General features: G+C 54.8%; 1 protein-coding gene across 1 annotated transcript; it reads left to right on the top strand.

Moving 5' to 3' along the window:
• Positions 1–84: 84 nt before the first annotated feature.
• Positions 85–15,822, top strand: bcl2b (BCL2 apoptosis regulator b). The gene is made up of 2 exons (XM_029830403.1): positions 85–1,427; positions 13,925–15,822. Exons 1-2 carry the CDS (start codon positions 873–875, stop codon positions 14,060–14,062), a joined length of 693 nt encoding a protein of 230 aa, XP_029686263.1. The 5' UTR covers positions 85–872; the 3' UTR covers positions 14,063–15,822.
• Positions 15,823–16,845: the final 1,023 nt, after the last annotated feature.

Here is a 16,845-nt window from a genome sequence, read left to right as displayed (position 1 = left end):
GATTTAAGTTGCTGTGCGTGCTCCACGCACGGACACGGGCGGGTAAACTGGGCCAGATTCTGCAGGTTTTTCCGGAGGTTTGATCTTCAACCACAAGGGGGTGGCTCAACCACATCAAAGAACGGGATGTGCCCGTCTTCCCCTGCTGGAAACGGGATCTTTTCACCCACATTCTGCCGAACTTTCCCGGTCCGTCGCCTCCCCTCGACGGTTCGGTCCCAGCCACGAGCCCAGACGCCCGGCTCGGTCGCAGCGCGGTGACGGCCTGCCTGCGGGTCCCTGAGCTTCGCCACAGGAATTACTTTGTAAAGTTGACGTCAGAAACTACCTCACCAACAGTGCGTGGCCAACTGCGGGGGAGCGCCGAGCTGCGGGAGGAACCTCGGAGACGGGCGCTCGGTCCGACCTCGTCTGGCTCACGGTCGTGCGCTTCGCTTCGCGTAAACGCCGCGGAATCAGTTGACGGCCCGTCCAGGCGCGTCCAACTTTGGCCTTCATTCATGTTTTTTTTTTTCCGCATCGCCTCCGCGTCTGGCTGATGTGCGCAGGCAGATCGCCACTACTCCAGCCTCTTCCGCATACTGGATTTCTACGCAAAGAGAAGGTTGCCCTCCTCAAACCCGGGATTTAAAGAGCGATATCGGCACGGAATCAAATGTTTGGGGACTTTTGAGACGTTTTTCCGCACGGGGCGTCTTCATCTCCTGAGGCATTCGCCTCCTGTGTGGGATTAACGCTGACTTTAATTTCCCAACATTACCGAGTTTTGGCGACGCGCCTGCTGTGCGTTACAGCGCGGTCGGTCGATGACGATGTGGATCATTTAGGGGACGCGTTCCATACGTTTATATAAAGTGCCAAATCAAGTCGGGATGGAGAGGGAGTGCAATCGCGACATTGTGGAAAACTATATCTGCCATAAACTGTCCAAGCGCGGCTTCGCGTGGAGCTTTGAGGATGTCCAGGACGAAAACGCAGCAAATAACGGCTCGGTTGTTGCCCCCGCACCGACTTTGGTCCGCCGGTGTCACGAGGCCGGCACCGGGCCCGACCGCGACCGCGGGAGCATCTCCCACCCCTGCAAAGAGCCCCCCGCGTCCGACCAGCACGCCGCCATCCACAGGGTCCTGCGCGAGGCTGGGGACGAACTTGAGAGGTTGTACCAGCCGGACTTCACGGAGATGTCGCGCCAGCTCTATCTCAGCTCCACCACGGCGCAGAGGAGGTTCGCGGAGGTGATAGACGAACTGTTTCGGGACGGGGTGAACTGGGGCCGGATTATCGCTTTCTTCGAGTTCGGAGGCGCGGTGTGCGCGGAGTGCGCGGCCAAGGAGGAGATGAGCCCGCAGGTGGACAACATCGCGGAGTGGATGACGGAATATTTAAATGGGTCCCTGAACAGCTGGATACAAGATAACGGGGGATGGGTAGGTGTGATTCAGTGTCGCCGCAGATGTGTGCTCCGAGGACGCGCGCGCGAGTCCTCCTTTCAGGAGCTTTTACTGTGCCATTTTTCTCACACTCATCTCGAATCCGAACAGGCGAATCAGACTAAAAGAGTGTCCAAACTCAGACGAGCCTCCATCGAACCCGATCTCTGCTTGCGCCCATTACGCGCGACGCAGCGAGCGCTCGAGATGGCAGCGCCGAGTCTCGCTCCGATTGGCCCTCGTGGCTGGCTGTCAAACTCGCCCGACCAATCCCGTCGCGTCCGGGGGCACACCCCCCTACGCTGAGGGCCAGTGGCCACGCAGCTGTCACCGAGAGGAGGGCGAGTTTGAAAAGGTGATCAGAGCGGGCCAAATCAACTTAATGCGAAAGAAAAGGCTTCTTGTTCTAAAACATCGGCGCCATGTTTGTGTCGCGATGCAGATGATCCAGACACATGTCAGTAAAGCCAGGACGTTCATGTCAGGTTGAGGCCTCGGGTGGTTGGTCAGAGATCAGGGTTGTTCTCTGCACACGTGACTGACACGCAAACTTAAGGCCTTAATACGGAGGCACGACTGCACCCATTCCTGCAGACACGGAGTTAAAAGCAGCACTATTACATTTGAACCCTCTTCTGCCCCCTCTGAGTCTATTAAGCCAAGCTGCCATAAATTAGCCTCTAATTAGCAGAGGTGCGCTTAATGAGAAGCTAACGTTTTTGTTGCTGGGTTATCTTGGCCAGAGGCGATCGGGATCAGGGTAACGTGCGTTGCCGTGGTCATCAATGATTCATATGTGAACATTTCATCTCAAAGGGAAGGACCATTTAACATTCCCCTTGAGTCCGCCTTGCCCCCTGGAGGTGGCAGGTTGTGGCACATATCAAAGGCGGGGGTGGGGGGGTGGGGGGCAGGCCTCCAGGAACACAGAATGCTAATCTGCACCTACGGTGCTAATAACTGTGTGCACACGGGAGGCTGGAGCTCTCCTGTCTGCTGCTGCAGCCTCGTGCCTCGGAGCTGGCGGGGCCGGCGGGGCTGGGGGGGCCGGCGGGGCTGGGGGGGCCCGCGGAGCCGCGTGCCCACTCTGCAATAATGTAGGTCATCCTAGTCTGTGTTTTCCAGCTGGGAGGAGACGAGTGCGTCCCGACTGCTCTGCACCCACTTCAGAGCCAGAGAGGGAGGCAGCGTGCCTTTTAATCCCGAGGATTATTCTGGATTATTTAGAGGCATATGTTTCCATTTTGGGTCGTTACGACCCAAACGGTCCCACGCGAGCAGGAGGAGCAAACACCTCCGACGCAGGTGTAACCGCCGCCCGCGTGTTTATTTGTGTGCCCTTCAGGTGGGGGATTTCCAGACGTGTGTGTTGGTGTTTCAGTTGAGCTGACATTTAATAACCGACGCCGCAGACGGAGCTTTGCCTCTGCCCCCGGCTGCAGGCGCCAGTTCCATCCTCTCCGGTTACTGACGCCACGATTATGACATGTGGAGAAGGGGCTTCAGACCATCCTGCGTATCTCCTCTGCCTCGCCGCACGTGCACGACGAGGAACTGTCTGTTTGAATAAAGGTGTGAAGCGGGGGGGGGGGGGGGGGGGCTCTCGTGGGCTGTGATGGTCCCGGCCCGCTCAGGCTCAGGCTCAGGCTCAGGCTGGCTCCAGTCCTCCGTCACGTGGGGACGCGCGAGCGTGCAGCAGGCAGATGAGATGCAAAGCGAAGGGAAGCGGAGTCACCTGCTCTCTGTGTCAGCACGGGGCCAGAGGTCACGACCGGAGGCGTCGCTCCCGTTTTCCCAGATTAACACGGGAATTGGGAGACGCTCCGTTAGCTGCACGCCAGCACTTTCTGACCCGGAACTCCTCTGCTGACGGACGCAGGCGTTGATTGTGTTTACTGCTTCCATTACCCGACGAGGGCGAATAAACACGGCCTCACGTGCACATTCGGGCTTGTGCAAGTGTTTTGTTGCTTCCCTGTCCATCGTGGGCTCAGGGTGTTTCCGCCACCTTTAAAACAAACATGGGAGCTAATCAAGCTATCTGACATTTGTCCGTGCCAGGGTGGCGTTTCTATCAGCTGCCCTCTGCTTCCTGTTGCTTTTGAGACCAGTCCAGGCCAAATTAGGAGTGCCCGCTAATCTTTGTTGAGTCTAGGCATCAGCGGTGAGTCAAATACACTTTTAGTTTAACTAAACCCTCCTTTTGGAAATAACAAACCGGTTACTGTATCTGCAAAAAGCCCCGACCGTGGGCGAAGCGGCTTCCGCTCGGCAGCGCCTCCTGCCCACGCCGGGGATGTAAACCCGTGTCCTTTCATTGTCTCCGACACGCCGCTTTCTCCACCTGTGTGAGTTCGGGCTTTGTGGGGGCAGAAATTGCAGCCGCGATTGCGTCGAGGTGGCAGCGCGGCGCACCGTTGTTTATCCGCTCGCCCCCGCGGCGAATACCGCAGGCGGTGGCCGACGTCCGAAAATACGCGCTTGACCTCAGACTGGCGGGGGGGGGGCGTCGTGAAAAAATAGAGAAAAACAGCAGTTTCGCAACTTTGGAACGGAAACCCAGAAGGTATTTAAAGGTGAGGCTTCTCAGAAATGGTCCCCGTGATTATTTAGTCGGCACTATTGACGATCGATTGCCCGATCGGTGCAACCCTACACCTCTGTGTTTGTTTGATGACGTTCCAGAGAGCGCCCGCATCATTCGGCAAATATTTCTGGTTGATTCCAAATCCCAAGGTGCTTCTGGAGGCCTTGGCTGTGCTCTGGGTTTGCTGCGTTTAGCGGGTGATCTTCAGCACCTGAAGCCCGGCAGTGATGGGGAACACACCTGTTTCAGATCAGCGCTATCAGCATGCTAGCGTGTACTCGTTAGCTGCTAGCATGTAGATGTGGCATTTCTCATAGAAGCTCAAATGAAAATCTTTGCATTAGCAGCTGGTTAAATGTGTTTTCGTCTGCATGTTACGTGCGTGTGTTTGTGCTGAGGAACAATGTAAAGCAGCCTGGGTGGGGCCATCCTGTGGGGGAGTCCCTGTTAGGCTGCAGGATGGTTGGGTGGGTTGACGGGATCGGGAATGACAGGGAAGTCATTAATCTCCATATCGGTGACGTCTCGGCGGCACAAAGGAGGGAATGACTGAACCCCGACTCACTCCTGCATTACTTGGGTCCAATTTGTGTCTTCGCTAGCGCCGCCGATTCGGGAAGTCTCTGGGACTTTTGCTTTTGAACTGTTCTCATAACAAAACTGACGGCAGTGAAACGGAAAGTAAAGCGGAGAATTCCACATTTTATCGAGCCGTGAGTCACCGACCAGCCTGAAACGCTTCCCTTCCACACGTTGACGAGGCTCGCCACACTCCTGTTCCATTTCCAGTAAACAGTTTGATTAAAAGAAGTTTTTGCTGATGTGATTCCTCAGTTTGGAATCTGCTGCACCACAAATGAGCTCAGTGTGGCCAGTGAACCCGCCCCCCCCACATGCTGTAGCCCTTATGCTGCTCGGGCGTCCAACGCTCGCCATCTGCCACCGTCAACGTACAGCTGTAGCCTGAGCAACATTCCCTGGACCTGGAGCGTCCACCACATTCTTTCCTTCCTGCATGTGGAATTGCTCCAATACCCCCCCCCCCAGTGAAGGTGGTGCAGATGAAAAGACCATGAATCTTCTGGGGTCAGTTTCTGGCCGTGCGGGACGACACATGTGGAAAACATCTGCCTGTGCCCCGCCGCCGTGCGCTGCCAGCTCACGTGCACCGTGTTCTGGTTGTGTGAGGAGACCGGAACAGCTTTGAATCCCAACTGCAGAGACTCAAGCTTCAGGAAAACTTGAACCTCTAAAGGACCCAAAAACCCCAGTGCCACAGCGCAGGTTAAGAAAATAAGCACCTGGCGCCGGGCGCCGCTCCCAGGTGGGTTTAAATAGAGGAGGTGATTGCAAATGAGCCGCAGGTGAGCCACACCGCCGGCCAATCACAGACAGCCTCCATCCCCAGGCGCTGCAGGGAGGGGCCAAACCCAAACCCACGGAGAGGCCCGGCCCAACAGAGGAGCTTTACCAGCACGTTTAGCTTCAGCGGCGCCACCAAACAGCACAGAAAATGTGGTCAGCTCTGGAAATGTGAAGGTCTCTGACAGCAGAGGCCCCAGAAACCCCCCCCCCTCACAAAGGACTGTTATCGTGCTGGGCCCTGGAATGCCGGGCCAGGCGTCCAGCTGGATCGCTGTTCCCAAACATTCTGCACATACTGATGTGCACGCTTGGGTGCAGCTGGAGAGACCGAGGATGATTAGCTCCCGGCGCCGTTCCTACGGCCCCGCCGGGCCCCCGGGGACCCTCCACCTTGTCCGGTGTGCTGATTCCCGGCCTTCCCGGAGGAATGTGGAGAGGAAAGAACATTGAGTAAATAATGGCGACAGCATGGGTGTTGCTTTCCTGAGCCGCCAGCGAGGGGTGTGGGTGATTCTGTTCCTGGACCATCCAGTCAGCTGAGCAGGCCTGGTTCCGGAACTGCCGCGGGCTGTTTGCATGCTGACGTGTCTGCGGTTTTTATTTGTTTATTCAGTCTTCCAGGCCTCTGAAAACAGCCGCGCCGTTGTTTCTTGAGTCACTCCGACAGGCTGTTTCCCTGCTCTGAGGAGCCGGAATGGAACAGTAGACGGGAACGCCGGGTCCAAACGCATCCCCTTAAATTAGAACCCCGATGCTGCGGACCTGGCTCAGTGTCAGGTAACGTCCCGATTACTGAAAGATGCAGGGACACGTGAGAGGCCTCTAAATATAGACGGGTCCACCGTTGTCACGTTGCACACGGCGCCGACCCTGAAGGCGGATCATCTACGTGGAAAACTCTCCTTTCAGAAAAGACTCATGAAAAGAGAATTTCACCTTTTCTGTCAGAGGGGGAGCGGGAGGACGAGGGGCCCGCGGAGACACCGGTTGACTTTGCCGTCGGCGCATCTTTTCAAGCGCGCGACAGATCGATATGGGGCAAGGTTAAACGGCTCCTCCCGCTGTCTGGCTGCCAAGGATATTTTGGGGTGCAAAACTCCCAAAAGGGGTTTAAAAGATTTAATATTTCCAGCTAATTTCCTGAGCCGCAAAAGCCACAACTGCAGTCAAATGACGCTAGCGCACGATCAGCGCTAGCAAACGTTGAAGCCTCAAACAGCTTGTATTTAAATGGGTTTATTAATTTGAGTGTCTCCCCATCCCAAACCCACATAGAACCCCCCCCCCCCCCCTCCAGGGATGGGGCTTTCCCATCTGCCCCACCTGAGGGTCGGTCCAGCGATTAAGATCCACGATATATTTACACACACGCAAGCGAGCAAACACAAAAGCGGATGTACTGGTGCAAATCAGTATTTGCTGTTCACAAAATGGCTGTGCACACACACGCGCGCGCACACGCGCACACACACACACACACACACACAGAGTGGCACATCAGCATGAAGCGGATGTGGTGGTGTGAATCAATAATGCTGTGTTGTCACAGGGTGACATGTGAGCCGAGGCAGGGAGCAGATGGCCCCGGGGTGCGTAGCTTCCTGTTAGCTGTGCCATTTAGCCTTAAAACACACACACACACACACACACGCACACACACACACACACACACACACCAGTTCCGGTGGGATTTCCCAGTCGCAGCCACAGCACTGGCCATTAACCAGCGGCCGTCTGTCACTGACTCTGAGAGGTTGAGTGTCCTCAGGTCCAGCAGACGGGTCCAGCAGACGGGTCCAAGTCCACCATAAAGGTCTGGGAACAAACGGGAAACCGGATCCATTCCAGGGGACGCCGGGTGAGGTCAGCCATCGCTCGGATATCACTTTGATATCCTGTTTGGCATCGATTGAGCGTTTCCGATGGGATGCTCTGGTATCTGCGGGCAGAGACTCAGTTAACACTCAAACCCCACCCTGGCACGTGCACGTGCACGTGCACGTGAAGGTGGTTTATTAAGATTCACCGTGCAGGGGTCTGATCTCGCCACGTTCCCGACGCGCCCGTCACGTCTGGGAGATGAAAGCTGTCTCGAGGCTGCGTTCCAGGCTTCTGTTGCTCCGGGAACCTCCTGAGTTCTGGAGGTCCACCAGGAGCATCGTGGCTCTAATTGGCTGTTGGTCTGTCTTTACCATGATGGCGTGGACTTCAAAGCAGAATCTGACAGGGATTCTTTTTGTTGCTTCCTGTTTTGGTGTGTTCTAAAGACGTCAATGATGCAGCCCGAGTTCCGTCAGTCGTCATTCCGACACTCGTCATTCCGCTTTATAGAGCCAGTTAAAGCTGTCTAGACGACTCCGGTTGGAAGAACCAACCACTACAAGTTTAATTAACTCGACCTATAAAGTTTCATTTGTCTTTGACAATCAGTGTGTGTGTGTGTGTGTGGGGGGGGGTACATTATTTAATGTTTAATTCAGCCAAAAACTATCTCCGATTCTGACTTTTTCATGTAAACTCATTTTCTGATACCACCCAACCCCGGCCCTCGTATCTCCTGACCTTCACTGGCATTAAATTTCCTGCCGTTCCTTCCAGGAGGGAGTGGGAGGTGGAACGGCCCCCGCTTTGATCAGGGGGTGAAGCTAAAAGAGCTCAGAAGGTGCGCAGAGTCAGAAATGGCCACTATTCTCTCACGGCAGGCCCGAGACCACCGGGATAATTCCTGGAAAATCACGTGGATGGAAAAAAGCTCCAGCTGCCGGAGCCGCCAGACCAGAGAGGCGGAACGTTTTCAGATGTTAGCGGCGCGGCGCAGCGGTGGATTAGCTCACTCCCGGGAAATTTCTGGAGCAAAGTTGCTCGTTGGAGTCATCTGACCTGACAATCATCTGAGCCTCAGCTGATCTATCTGCTGACTGAAAGCAGCAGGAACGTTTTAGTCAAAACACCCACGTGGGTGTCACACAGCAGAAGCTGCCCTCGGATCAGAGCCCGGCACCCCAGTAGCACTAATAACGCTAATAATCTCGCTCTGGAGGCGTTATTAGCGTTCTGTCAGGCAGAGAATGCGGAACTGATCGTTTCCTCGTAGCTTCTGACCACATGTAGCTCGTGTCACATGTAAATGCTGCGTGATGTCATAAAGGAGCAGAGCAGAGCAGAGCAGAGCAGAGCAGAGCAGAGCAGAGCAGAGCAGAGCAGAGCAGAGCAGAGCAGAGCAGAGCAGAGCAGAGCAGAGCAGAGGCCCGTCTCCGGGCTGGTTCCATCCCATCCTGGGCCTCTGGAACACAGGGCAGTTGTTTGTTTGGCCACTTCAATGCATTCCTCTCATTCTTCTCTCTGATCCTTCCAACATTCCCAGAGAAGAGGGGACGGAGGGCAGTCAGAACCCGGGTTGTTTTCAGTACACACAGCGAGATGGAGGCTGTTCCATTGCGTAGCGCTATTCCCTCCTCCCCCCACTTTAGGATGACATCATCCGTGGGACGGAGAAGTTTTGTGTTTCCTTCATCCTGCCAGAGCAGCGTCGTGTTTTGCTGTTGCTAAGACGCAACAGAGACTTTGAATCGGCTCAGAGTTTCCTCTGGTCGCTTCCTCCTGCTAAAGTTCCCTCATCGACCCAGTTTGGGAGCGAGCTCTGCTCCCAGGAACGAGCGCCGACCCCGGCCTTTCCTTTGACCTGCCTACACCCCTGCACCCCGGCGCTGCGGCCCGATCACGTGCGCGCCGCTGTTGCCACAACTGAGAGCACTTTCTGGAGCCTCGCTCTGCCCTTTGATGTTCCGCTCATTCCTCCTGCGTGATTGATTCACCTGGAGGACGGAAGCGGCCCTCCTGCTGCCTTTCCATGCTCTGGGAGCCGAGATTTAGGAGTCTGCTAATGTTTCCAAACAAACAGAAAGCTCTTAGTTACAGCGTCCAGCCAACCGTGGCCTTCCGAGGCGGCGGCCTCCTCCCTTTCTCCGTGGTGTTGGTATGACTGCATGTTTGGCTTGTCGCTACGCTCCCCCCAGCTACCCACACAGAGGCTGTGATTTTGCGTTACCACAGAGAAGCTATAGTCTCAAACCAGACGGTGATGTCATCCCACAGCAGCTGACACAGGAAGTGACTTAACTTGGCCCGATCTGTCAGCTCTTTTACAGAGACAGACGCTCCTTCTGTTAAAAACACTTCAGGCCGCAGTCACGGAACAAAAAACCCAGCAACTTTTGGCTCCGACAGGATCCAGGAGGGTCAGCGGGCGCATTCAAACGCTGCAGGAGCTCCCGCACGTCTTTTCCTGTCAACCATAATCCCCTTTTTTGGCTCAGACGGCCGTCTATTTTCAGCTCCCGCGCCTTTGACACGGAGCTTGTGTGGTCTCAAGGTCTTGGGAGGTCACTCGTCGGCACTTTCAGGGCCTGCAGCAGCGCGCTACCCTGTGACAGGAAGTGAGCGCCTCCCGTGGGCTCCGCTTGTTTCAGGAGAAGCAACAGGCCACCGGAGAATCTTCAGGTTCCCACAGTCTACGGCGGGAATCTCTATCTGTGCCAATCGGGCACGGCCTCACCTACGGAGGCACAAAGCTTTATTTAAAGCTGAAAGAGCCGTTTGGAATGTCTAATCATTAACGTAAACCTGGTGACTCACCAGCGTGGTGTTTTTCCCTCCCACCTCTGCGTGTTTGCGGTACCACAGACGGAGCTCGTGGTTCAGAACTCGGCTGTTTATCCGCATTCCTGAGGGCGGAACGAGAGCAAAACAAGCCAAGAGTTTAGCTCGATGGCGGCAGATAAGGCGCCGCATTGATGAGGCTCTCACAGGCCAGCAGGGCTCACGTAGCCGCAGGCGCGTCACAGCCGCGCACGAGGCCATGAGACACCCCGGCCGGAGACATCCTGTCTTCGCTGGAAAGCCACTCAAGGCTGCTTTAATGCTCTCCAAACACATCAGCCCCCACTAGTGACTCAGCCCCCCCCCCCTCCTCTCACGTCACCACGGACCATTTAACCGGCCGGAGTGGCGGCAGCAGCGACCGGGCTCCTTCCATGACGCCGAGCGTGCAGGAAGGTGGGTATTTATAGCAGCACAGCTACGCTGCTTTTGTCCATTCGGGGTGTTGTCACGTGGGGGGGGCGATGGGCCCGGCTCTTCCATCCTTCAGAGGAGCCAGGCAGACTTCCTGTCTCTGTGATATGTGTTTAAGGAAGCTACTGCGCCAGGTCCTGGCGTCTCCCAAGGTTGTTGGATTCATTTACGGAGGCTGAAATAGCTTTCAAGGTCGGGGGGGGGGGGTGAGCTGTGGGGGCTGCCTGGTGTAGTTACTGTTGTCCTGAAGCCTTGTGCACGCGCAGATGTGGCTGAATGATGCAGCGTCCCGGAGACGTGCGCAGGCACCTGCAGGGTCACCTGTGTTTGGCTGACGCTAGCTCGGCGCTAGGAGCTGGAGCGACGCTCCGGCAAGGACACGTCAAGGTGAAACCATCGGATCGGGAGGAGCAACGGCCGTCGATCATCCCTAACGAGGCCAAAGACGCTTGTGTTGAGTTACGGCGCCCGTTCCTGCGGCGCCTGGCACAATGGAGCGCGGGGACAATCAAAGAGGCGGAGCCTCGCGAGGGGCGCGGGCGGCGATCACGTCTCATGTTCCAGTGGAAGCGGCTGTTTTGAATATTTATGAGCCTTCAGCGTCCGGTTGACTTCCAGGAAAGAGGCTGAAACAGGAATAAATGATCTTCTATTGTTTTAGTCAAACAATGGTCTGATTTGTCAATAAGAAATAGGAAAAAGACATTTTGGAGCTGAATCAATTCCGGTTTGTGGTCTCATTAATAGTCAATTCATCTGGATGGGAGTTTTGGGTTGAGGGTGCTCCGCAGGCACCAGCGTTTGTGCATTTAATGGCTACATTTTTCCATATTTGTGGAGCCGGGTTGACACCGGCGGGCGGGGAGGGGGCTCTTTCAGGCGATTGCATTATTGTCCCGGTGCAGGAGAGGACGCGGCGCCGTCTGCTCGCTGCTGACACGGGCGGATTCAGCAGGTAACGAGCGCCTCAGTCATCGCATTGTTGGCGGGCGAGTCGGCGGACGACTCCCCAGAGACGTCAGAGGACCCGACCTTGTCGCCAGATGAGACCTGCGTCCCGTCTCTGTTTTCTGGGTACGGAGCCGAGAGCTTGGTGCTTCCCCAGCAGTTTTCCCAGGAAGCTTGTTTACTCCCCTCTGGACAGGAAAGAGGAGTTCTGTTTGACTTTAATTAGCTGCTACGAAAAGTGCAAGAAGCTCATTAGAGAATCAAAGCGGGGCAGAAGCGTTGGGGGGTGGGGGGTGGGTGTATACATTAATGTATAGTATGTTACGGTGGGGATGCTTTGGAAATGAGGAGAGCAGAGGGAGAGGCTCAGCTCGGAGGGGAATTTAGCAGCCAAACCACAAACAGGCGCTTTAATTACAAGGTGACCTTTAACCCACATCCCTTTCTCCTGCTTCAGCCCGCCCACAGAAATGTCCCAAAAACAGTCCCGACCACATAATCGTCCTTCTGTCTTGGGCTTGAACCGGAGCGGCCCAGCTCACGGAACGGAGGAAAGCCAGAGGAAGACGCTGGGGCTAAATATTTGGCATTTCCTGCCCCCATTAAGACAGCGGGAAAAGCCCAGCGGTCCCAAACGGGAGCGGGAGGTTTGTGGATGGAATCTCATCCTGCTGGTGGGAAAAGCAAACTGTGCACGAGCTCCCTGCAGGGGTAACCATGACAGCCCGGGCCGCTCCCTCCTCTAATGTGAGGGACCAAACAAGCGCAGAAGAATAGGAAGTGTGTAAACCTGTCTGCCAGGTATCCCCCCCCCCCCCCCCTCGGATTCCTGCTTCCTGCAGCAGCTGTGACCTTCAAAGACAAAAACCCCGGAGTTGGGCCGAGCTGGGAGTCGTTCCCCAGCTGCTGCCTGGGTTGCCAGATGCTGGGTTCAGGATTTGGGAGTCTTTTGTTGGCGACAACCTTCCGCGTCCGTCCTTCACGTCCCAGAAAGGTTCCGACTTAAGGAAATAAGAAGGTGGATCACTGGAAGTGGCTCAGGTTTGTTTTGCAGGCTGCTGTTTGCTAACATGTGGGTGGAAAAGTTCCAGGAGCTCAAATCCAGCACGGCTCGGTCTCATGACATCCACCTGACACACACACACCCACACACACACACACCCACACACACACACACTCGCTCTGTTCCTCCTGTCTGCACGTCCCAGCTTTCCCCTCCGGGTCAGTCTGGAATTATTACCATCCCTGTCCTTGTGGAATTTATCACCACTCTGGAAACCTCTCACTGTAATTGGCCCACTTTTGTCTCAGGCCTGAATAGATGATCTCCGTCGCCCGTCTGAGACACTTTTGAGGACACGCGACATAAATTAGGGTCTTCTTCTGCCCGTGCGACCTTGCGACGGTCATTCACATCAAAATTCCGGAGATGTGGCCTCGGCGGAAGTGAAAGACGGAGGCAACGGGACAATAATTCAACATTTGTGGCTCTTTAGAAGCAACAATTAAATTAATTACCACAGATTTCCCCTCCAGACAAGATGGCAAAATTAGCTGCAGCTGTACAAAGAATTTGCATGTTAGCGTTGCCCTAATTAGCGTGGCGGCGCGCGGATATCGCTGCCTTCAGTCTGATGATTCTAGCCCGGCCGAGCAGCGACAGGAAGTCTTGTGCGTTCCGAATGTCGCCGGTTTAGGAGCTCTGCTGACACCAGAGGGCTTCAGCGAGGAGAAAATGCTGATCCTTCTTCCTCTGTGACGTCGTCCGGCTTCAGGAATGCTGCCGGACGGAAAGGGAGGAGGAACAGGAAATACTTTGTCTCCCCGCATCCCTTCAGAATGGATGTCTCCTTTTTATAGTCCGCTGTGCCCCTTTGTTCCAGGAGACAAAAGCCCGCTTTAAAAGAAGCAGCGGCACCGGGATCCGATTGTGTTGGTGCTAAATCAGGGGCAGATTAAACACACACCTTCCAACAGATTCAAATGGAATGATAATAGGATCCCAGGAGACCCAACGCAGGGAAGCTAGGAGGGAATTCAACCGTGGTTCACCTACCCAGTGTTCTGGGGGTCCAGATGAATGTGCGTGAGGGACGCAGGGCGGAGCTTCGCAGCATCACTTCCTGTCCAGCTGTTCCTGCTTTCACAGTGTGTTTGAGCCCCGCTCGGAGTTCTGGTTCCATCCACACGCTGGAGCGGCCGGCGCGGCTCTCCGGCTGGGCTCTTTTGGGGATTCCTGCGTCTGGTTTCCTGTTGCGGGCAGGTGGGGAAGCTCAGGGAGCCGATGTGTTTGGAAAACGGGCTGAATCGCACTCGTCCCCACGCACACTTCCAAGGGATTCCCACCCTGACGGGTCAAAACACCCAATTTACATGATGAAAATGCTGAAAAGTTTGTGGTCTCTGCTGGTTTCTGAGTGTTTGACAGGCGGCAACAAGCATCCGAACAACGGGAATATTTGAAAACACACTCTGGAATATATATTCACCGTCTGTCTGTCTGTCCCACTCTCTCCCCCAGGATGCCTTTGTGCAGCTCTATGACAGACAGAGGGACTCGCTCTTCAGCTGCTCCTGGCCCTCCATCAAGACGGTGTTCGGCGTGGCTGCACTGGGGGCCGCCAGCCTCACCATCGGAGCGTACCTTGCACAGAAGTGAATGATCCCCTCCTCCTTCCTCCACCTCCGGCCCCCCCTTTTTTCCTCCTCCTCCATCTCGTGCTTCTCCTTTCTCGCTTTTAAAGATGCTCCTGTCCCTCCGAGACAGCCCCTCAGACGTCCAGTTCTGGATGTCTTCAAAGCCCCCCCAACACACACACACACACACACACACACACACACACGCACACACACACACACACACACACACACACACACACCTTGTCAAAACAGAGACGAGTCAAAACAATTGAAGCAACCAGATGAACAGAGCAGAAAAGCAGCCAAGATGTAATCACACTAATCTGAATGCAGCAGAGGGGAGGGGGGAGGTGTGTGTGTGTGTGTGTGTGTGTGTGTGTGGGAGGGGGGGGGGTTGTAATGCCTGCTTGTGTATTAGCTGTAGCATGAGTGTCAAGTGTTAGCATAGACAATGCATGTGTCAGATCACGTGGCTCCTCTTCGTGGTGTGGGGGGGGGGGTGTTAATGGACGGAGGAAGTGGGCTTGCCGGCCTGCTTGTTAGAGCAAAGACCCCATTTTGAGCCGCGGACTCGGGTTACCCTCCCCCCCCCGGAGCCGACCTTCAAAGGACTTCCTGCACAGAACAGCTGCTCAGACTGTATAATGGAGCCGCCCCGGTGACCTTTGAACTCACCCCCCCCCCCGGTGGTGGAGACGCTCAGATGGGAATTCCAAGGTGTTCGGAAGCTGTTCAAAGTTTGTACGATGGAAGTGACGCGGATGAAAGACACGCAGGGCAGCAGGTGCACGTGGCGTGCGTGGCGTGAAGGTCGAGCCCCCCCGCTGTGACTGGACCACGGTCCCCCCCCCGCTGTGACTGGACCACGGTCCCCCCCAGCACCGAGGCTCCTGTTTGCGTCCAGGTGGTGGAGGACGCAGGTCTGGGAGGTGACCCAGGCTGGGCCAGAACCCTGCTGGGTCTGGGCCTGGGCCGGGCCGGCAGAACCCGAGACGTCCCCCGTCCCCCTCATCGATTCCTTCAGCCTCTTTCATCGACGTTCGTCCTGTGTTTCAGTCTAAAAGTCTTTTTTTTTCGCAGGGTTTCGTTCTTGGTTTCGGAAAAGTGGAATTTAAAATGTTTAAATTCTTTGTTGCATTAAAAAGAGACTTTGACCCCCAAAAACGCAGGTTATCGTATTTATAACACAAATATCAGAAGAGACGCCACATTTTCTCTTTATAGAGGTACCAGATTACAGGTTTATAACTGTACTTTAACAATGTTTTATGTTCTCTGGAATCACACTGTAGCTCCATTTTCCCCAGCTGCTATTTTAACAAAAACGACAAAAAAAAAAAAAAAAACTGTTTAAAAAGTGAATTTCTGTGTCGTATTAACTTGGCTTGAGGCTGCTACACTGTTGATTTAATATTTACTTTCAGCTTGAAACTGCCACAGATTCACAGTATCGTTCTAGAGCTGGAAACCAAAGTTAACTCGTATTAACCTTTTATTCCGATTCCAGGAGTAGCTTCACCACCGCCGTCGGTTCTTGTCCGGTTTGTGCACGTGTCACTACAACAGCTGATGAGCAGCCCAGCAGCACGACTGTCAGTTTAATATCGTGTGTGCGTATATGAATGTAGGCACTATGGTTGCTATGGTTACTGTTCCATGTCTATAATAACAAACCTGTAGCACTTAAAAAAGTCAACTGTGGTTTTTTCTTGTTTACTGCTATATCCACGATAAGCTAGCGGGATCATATTGTTCCGAATAAACCAGATTTCTCACCCAGCTGCTGTCCGGGTTCGTGTTGCTTCCGCAATTATGGGTCTGGGTCTGTGTGTGTGTGTGTGTGTGGGGGGGGGGGGGGCGTCGCAGGGCCTCCTGCTCCATCAGCACCGCACCGCACATCAAAGTTGTCCCCAAACGCTGCACTTGTCAGACTCCCTCCTCGGCTCCACACGCCGCTAAAACCCAAATGCCCCCAGGCCGGGTTTATCCCCCCCCCCCCCCCCCAGTTCTGATCACACTCGTCTTCAAAGGCTGCTGCTCTCTTGCTGCTTAGTGGAATTGGTGAAAAGCATGATGCAGTAAAACTAATGTTGAAAGACTTGAGTGGGGGCAAGAAAATGAGGTGTGAGTGTGTGTGTGTGAGTGTGTGTGTGTGAGTGAGTGTGTGAGTGTGTGTGTGTGAGTGTGAGTGTGTGTGTGTGTGAGTGTGTGTGTGTGTGAGTGTGAGTGTGTGTGAGTGTGAGTGTGTGTGTGAGTGTGAGTGTGTGAGTGAGTCCCTGAGGAGATCAGCAGCAGAGCGAGGTTCATTTGGGCTGGAGCCCCTCAATCCCGCTCTTCTCTCCCACCATGCATATAAAATGCATGACACGCAGTGAAGAGGAATTTTAAATCAAACCCTCCACTTTCAAAGGAAGGTCCAGTGTGGAAAGAAAGGGGGGGGCAAGTTCGGCTTTAGGGCTACAAGGTGTAGAGACAGGCTCCTATCACAGGGGAGATTGGGAGATCAAAGCAGCTCGTCTGGAGGAACTCGGGTCCGGCTTCTCCCCCTCATTTGGAAGTCCATCAGATCCATCCCGGGTCAGTTTTCCAAACGTTCCCGGTGTTCAGAAAACTTTCCCCTCAAATGTCGTCATTTCCCAGAAAAAAGAGGGGGAGGGAAACATGTCTGATGGGAAACCTTCCCACGCTGATTGGAATGGAACGGGATTATATTCAGTGAGAAAGACTCAGCCCCCCCCCCCCCCCCTCCCAGAACACACGGAGCGGCCTGATCCAGCTGCGCTACAGCGCCCCCCTGTGGCC

The sequence above is a fragment of the Takifugu rubripes genome, chromosome 22 (genome assembly GCF_901000725.2).
Source record: "Takifugu rubripes chromosome 22, fTakRub1.2, whole genome shotgun sequence".
Lineage (NCBI taxonomy): Eukaryota > Metazoa > Chordata > Actinopteri > Tetraodontiformes > Tetraodontidae > Takifugu > Takifugu rubripes.
This window is presented reverse-complemented; position numbering and strand designations above follow the sequence as displayed.

Bases quoted from the DNA above. Each gene is read 5' to 3' on its own strand.
- bcl2b (XM_029830403.1), top strand. From the start codon at position 873: ATGGAGAGGGAGTGCAATCGCGACATTGTGGAAAACTATATCTGCCAT. The intron at 1,428-13,924 runs GTAGGTGTGATT...TCTCTCCCCCAG, and splicing joins TACAAGATAACGGGGGATGG to GATGCCTTTGTGCAGCTCTA.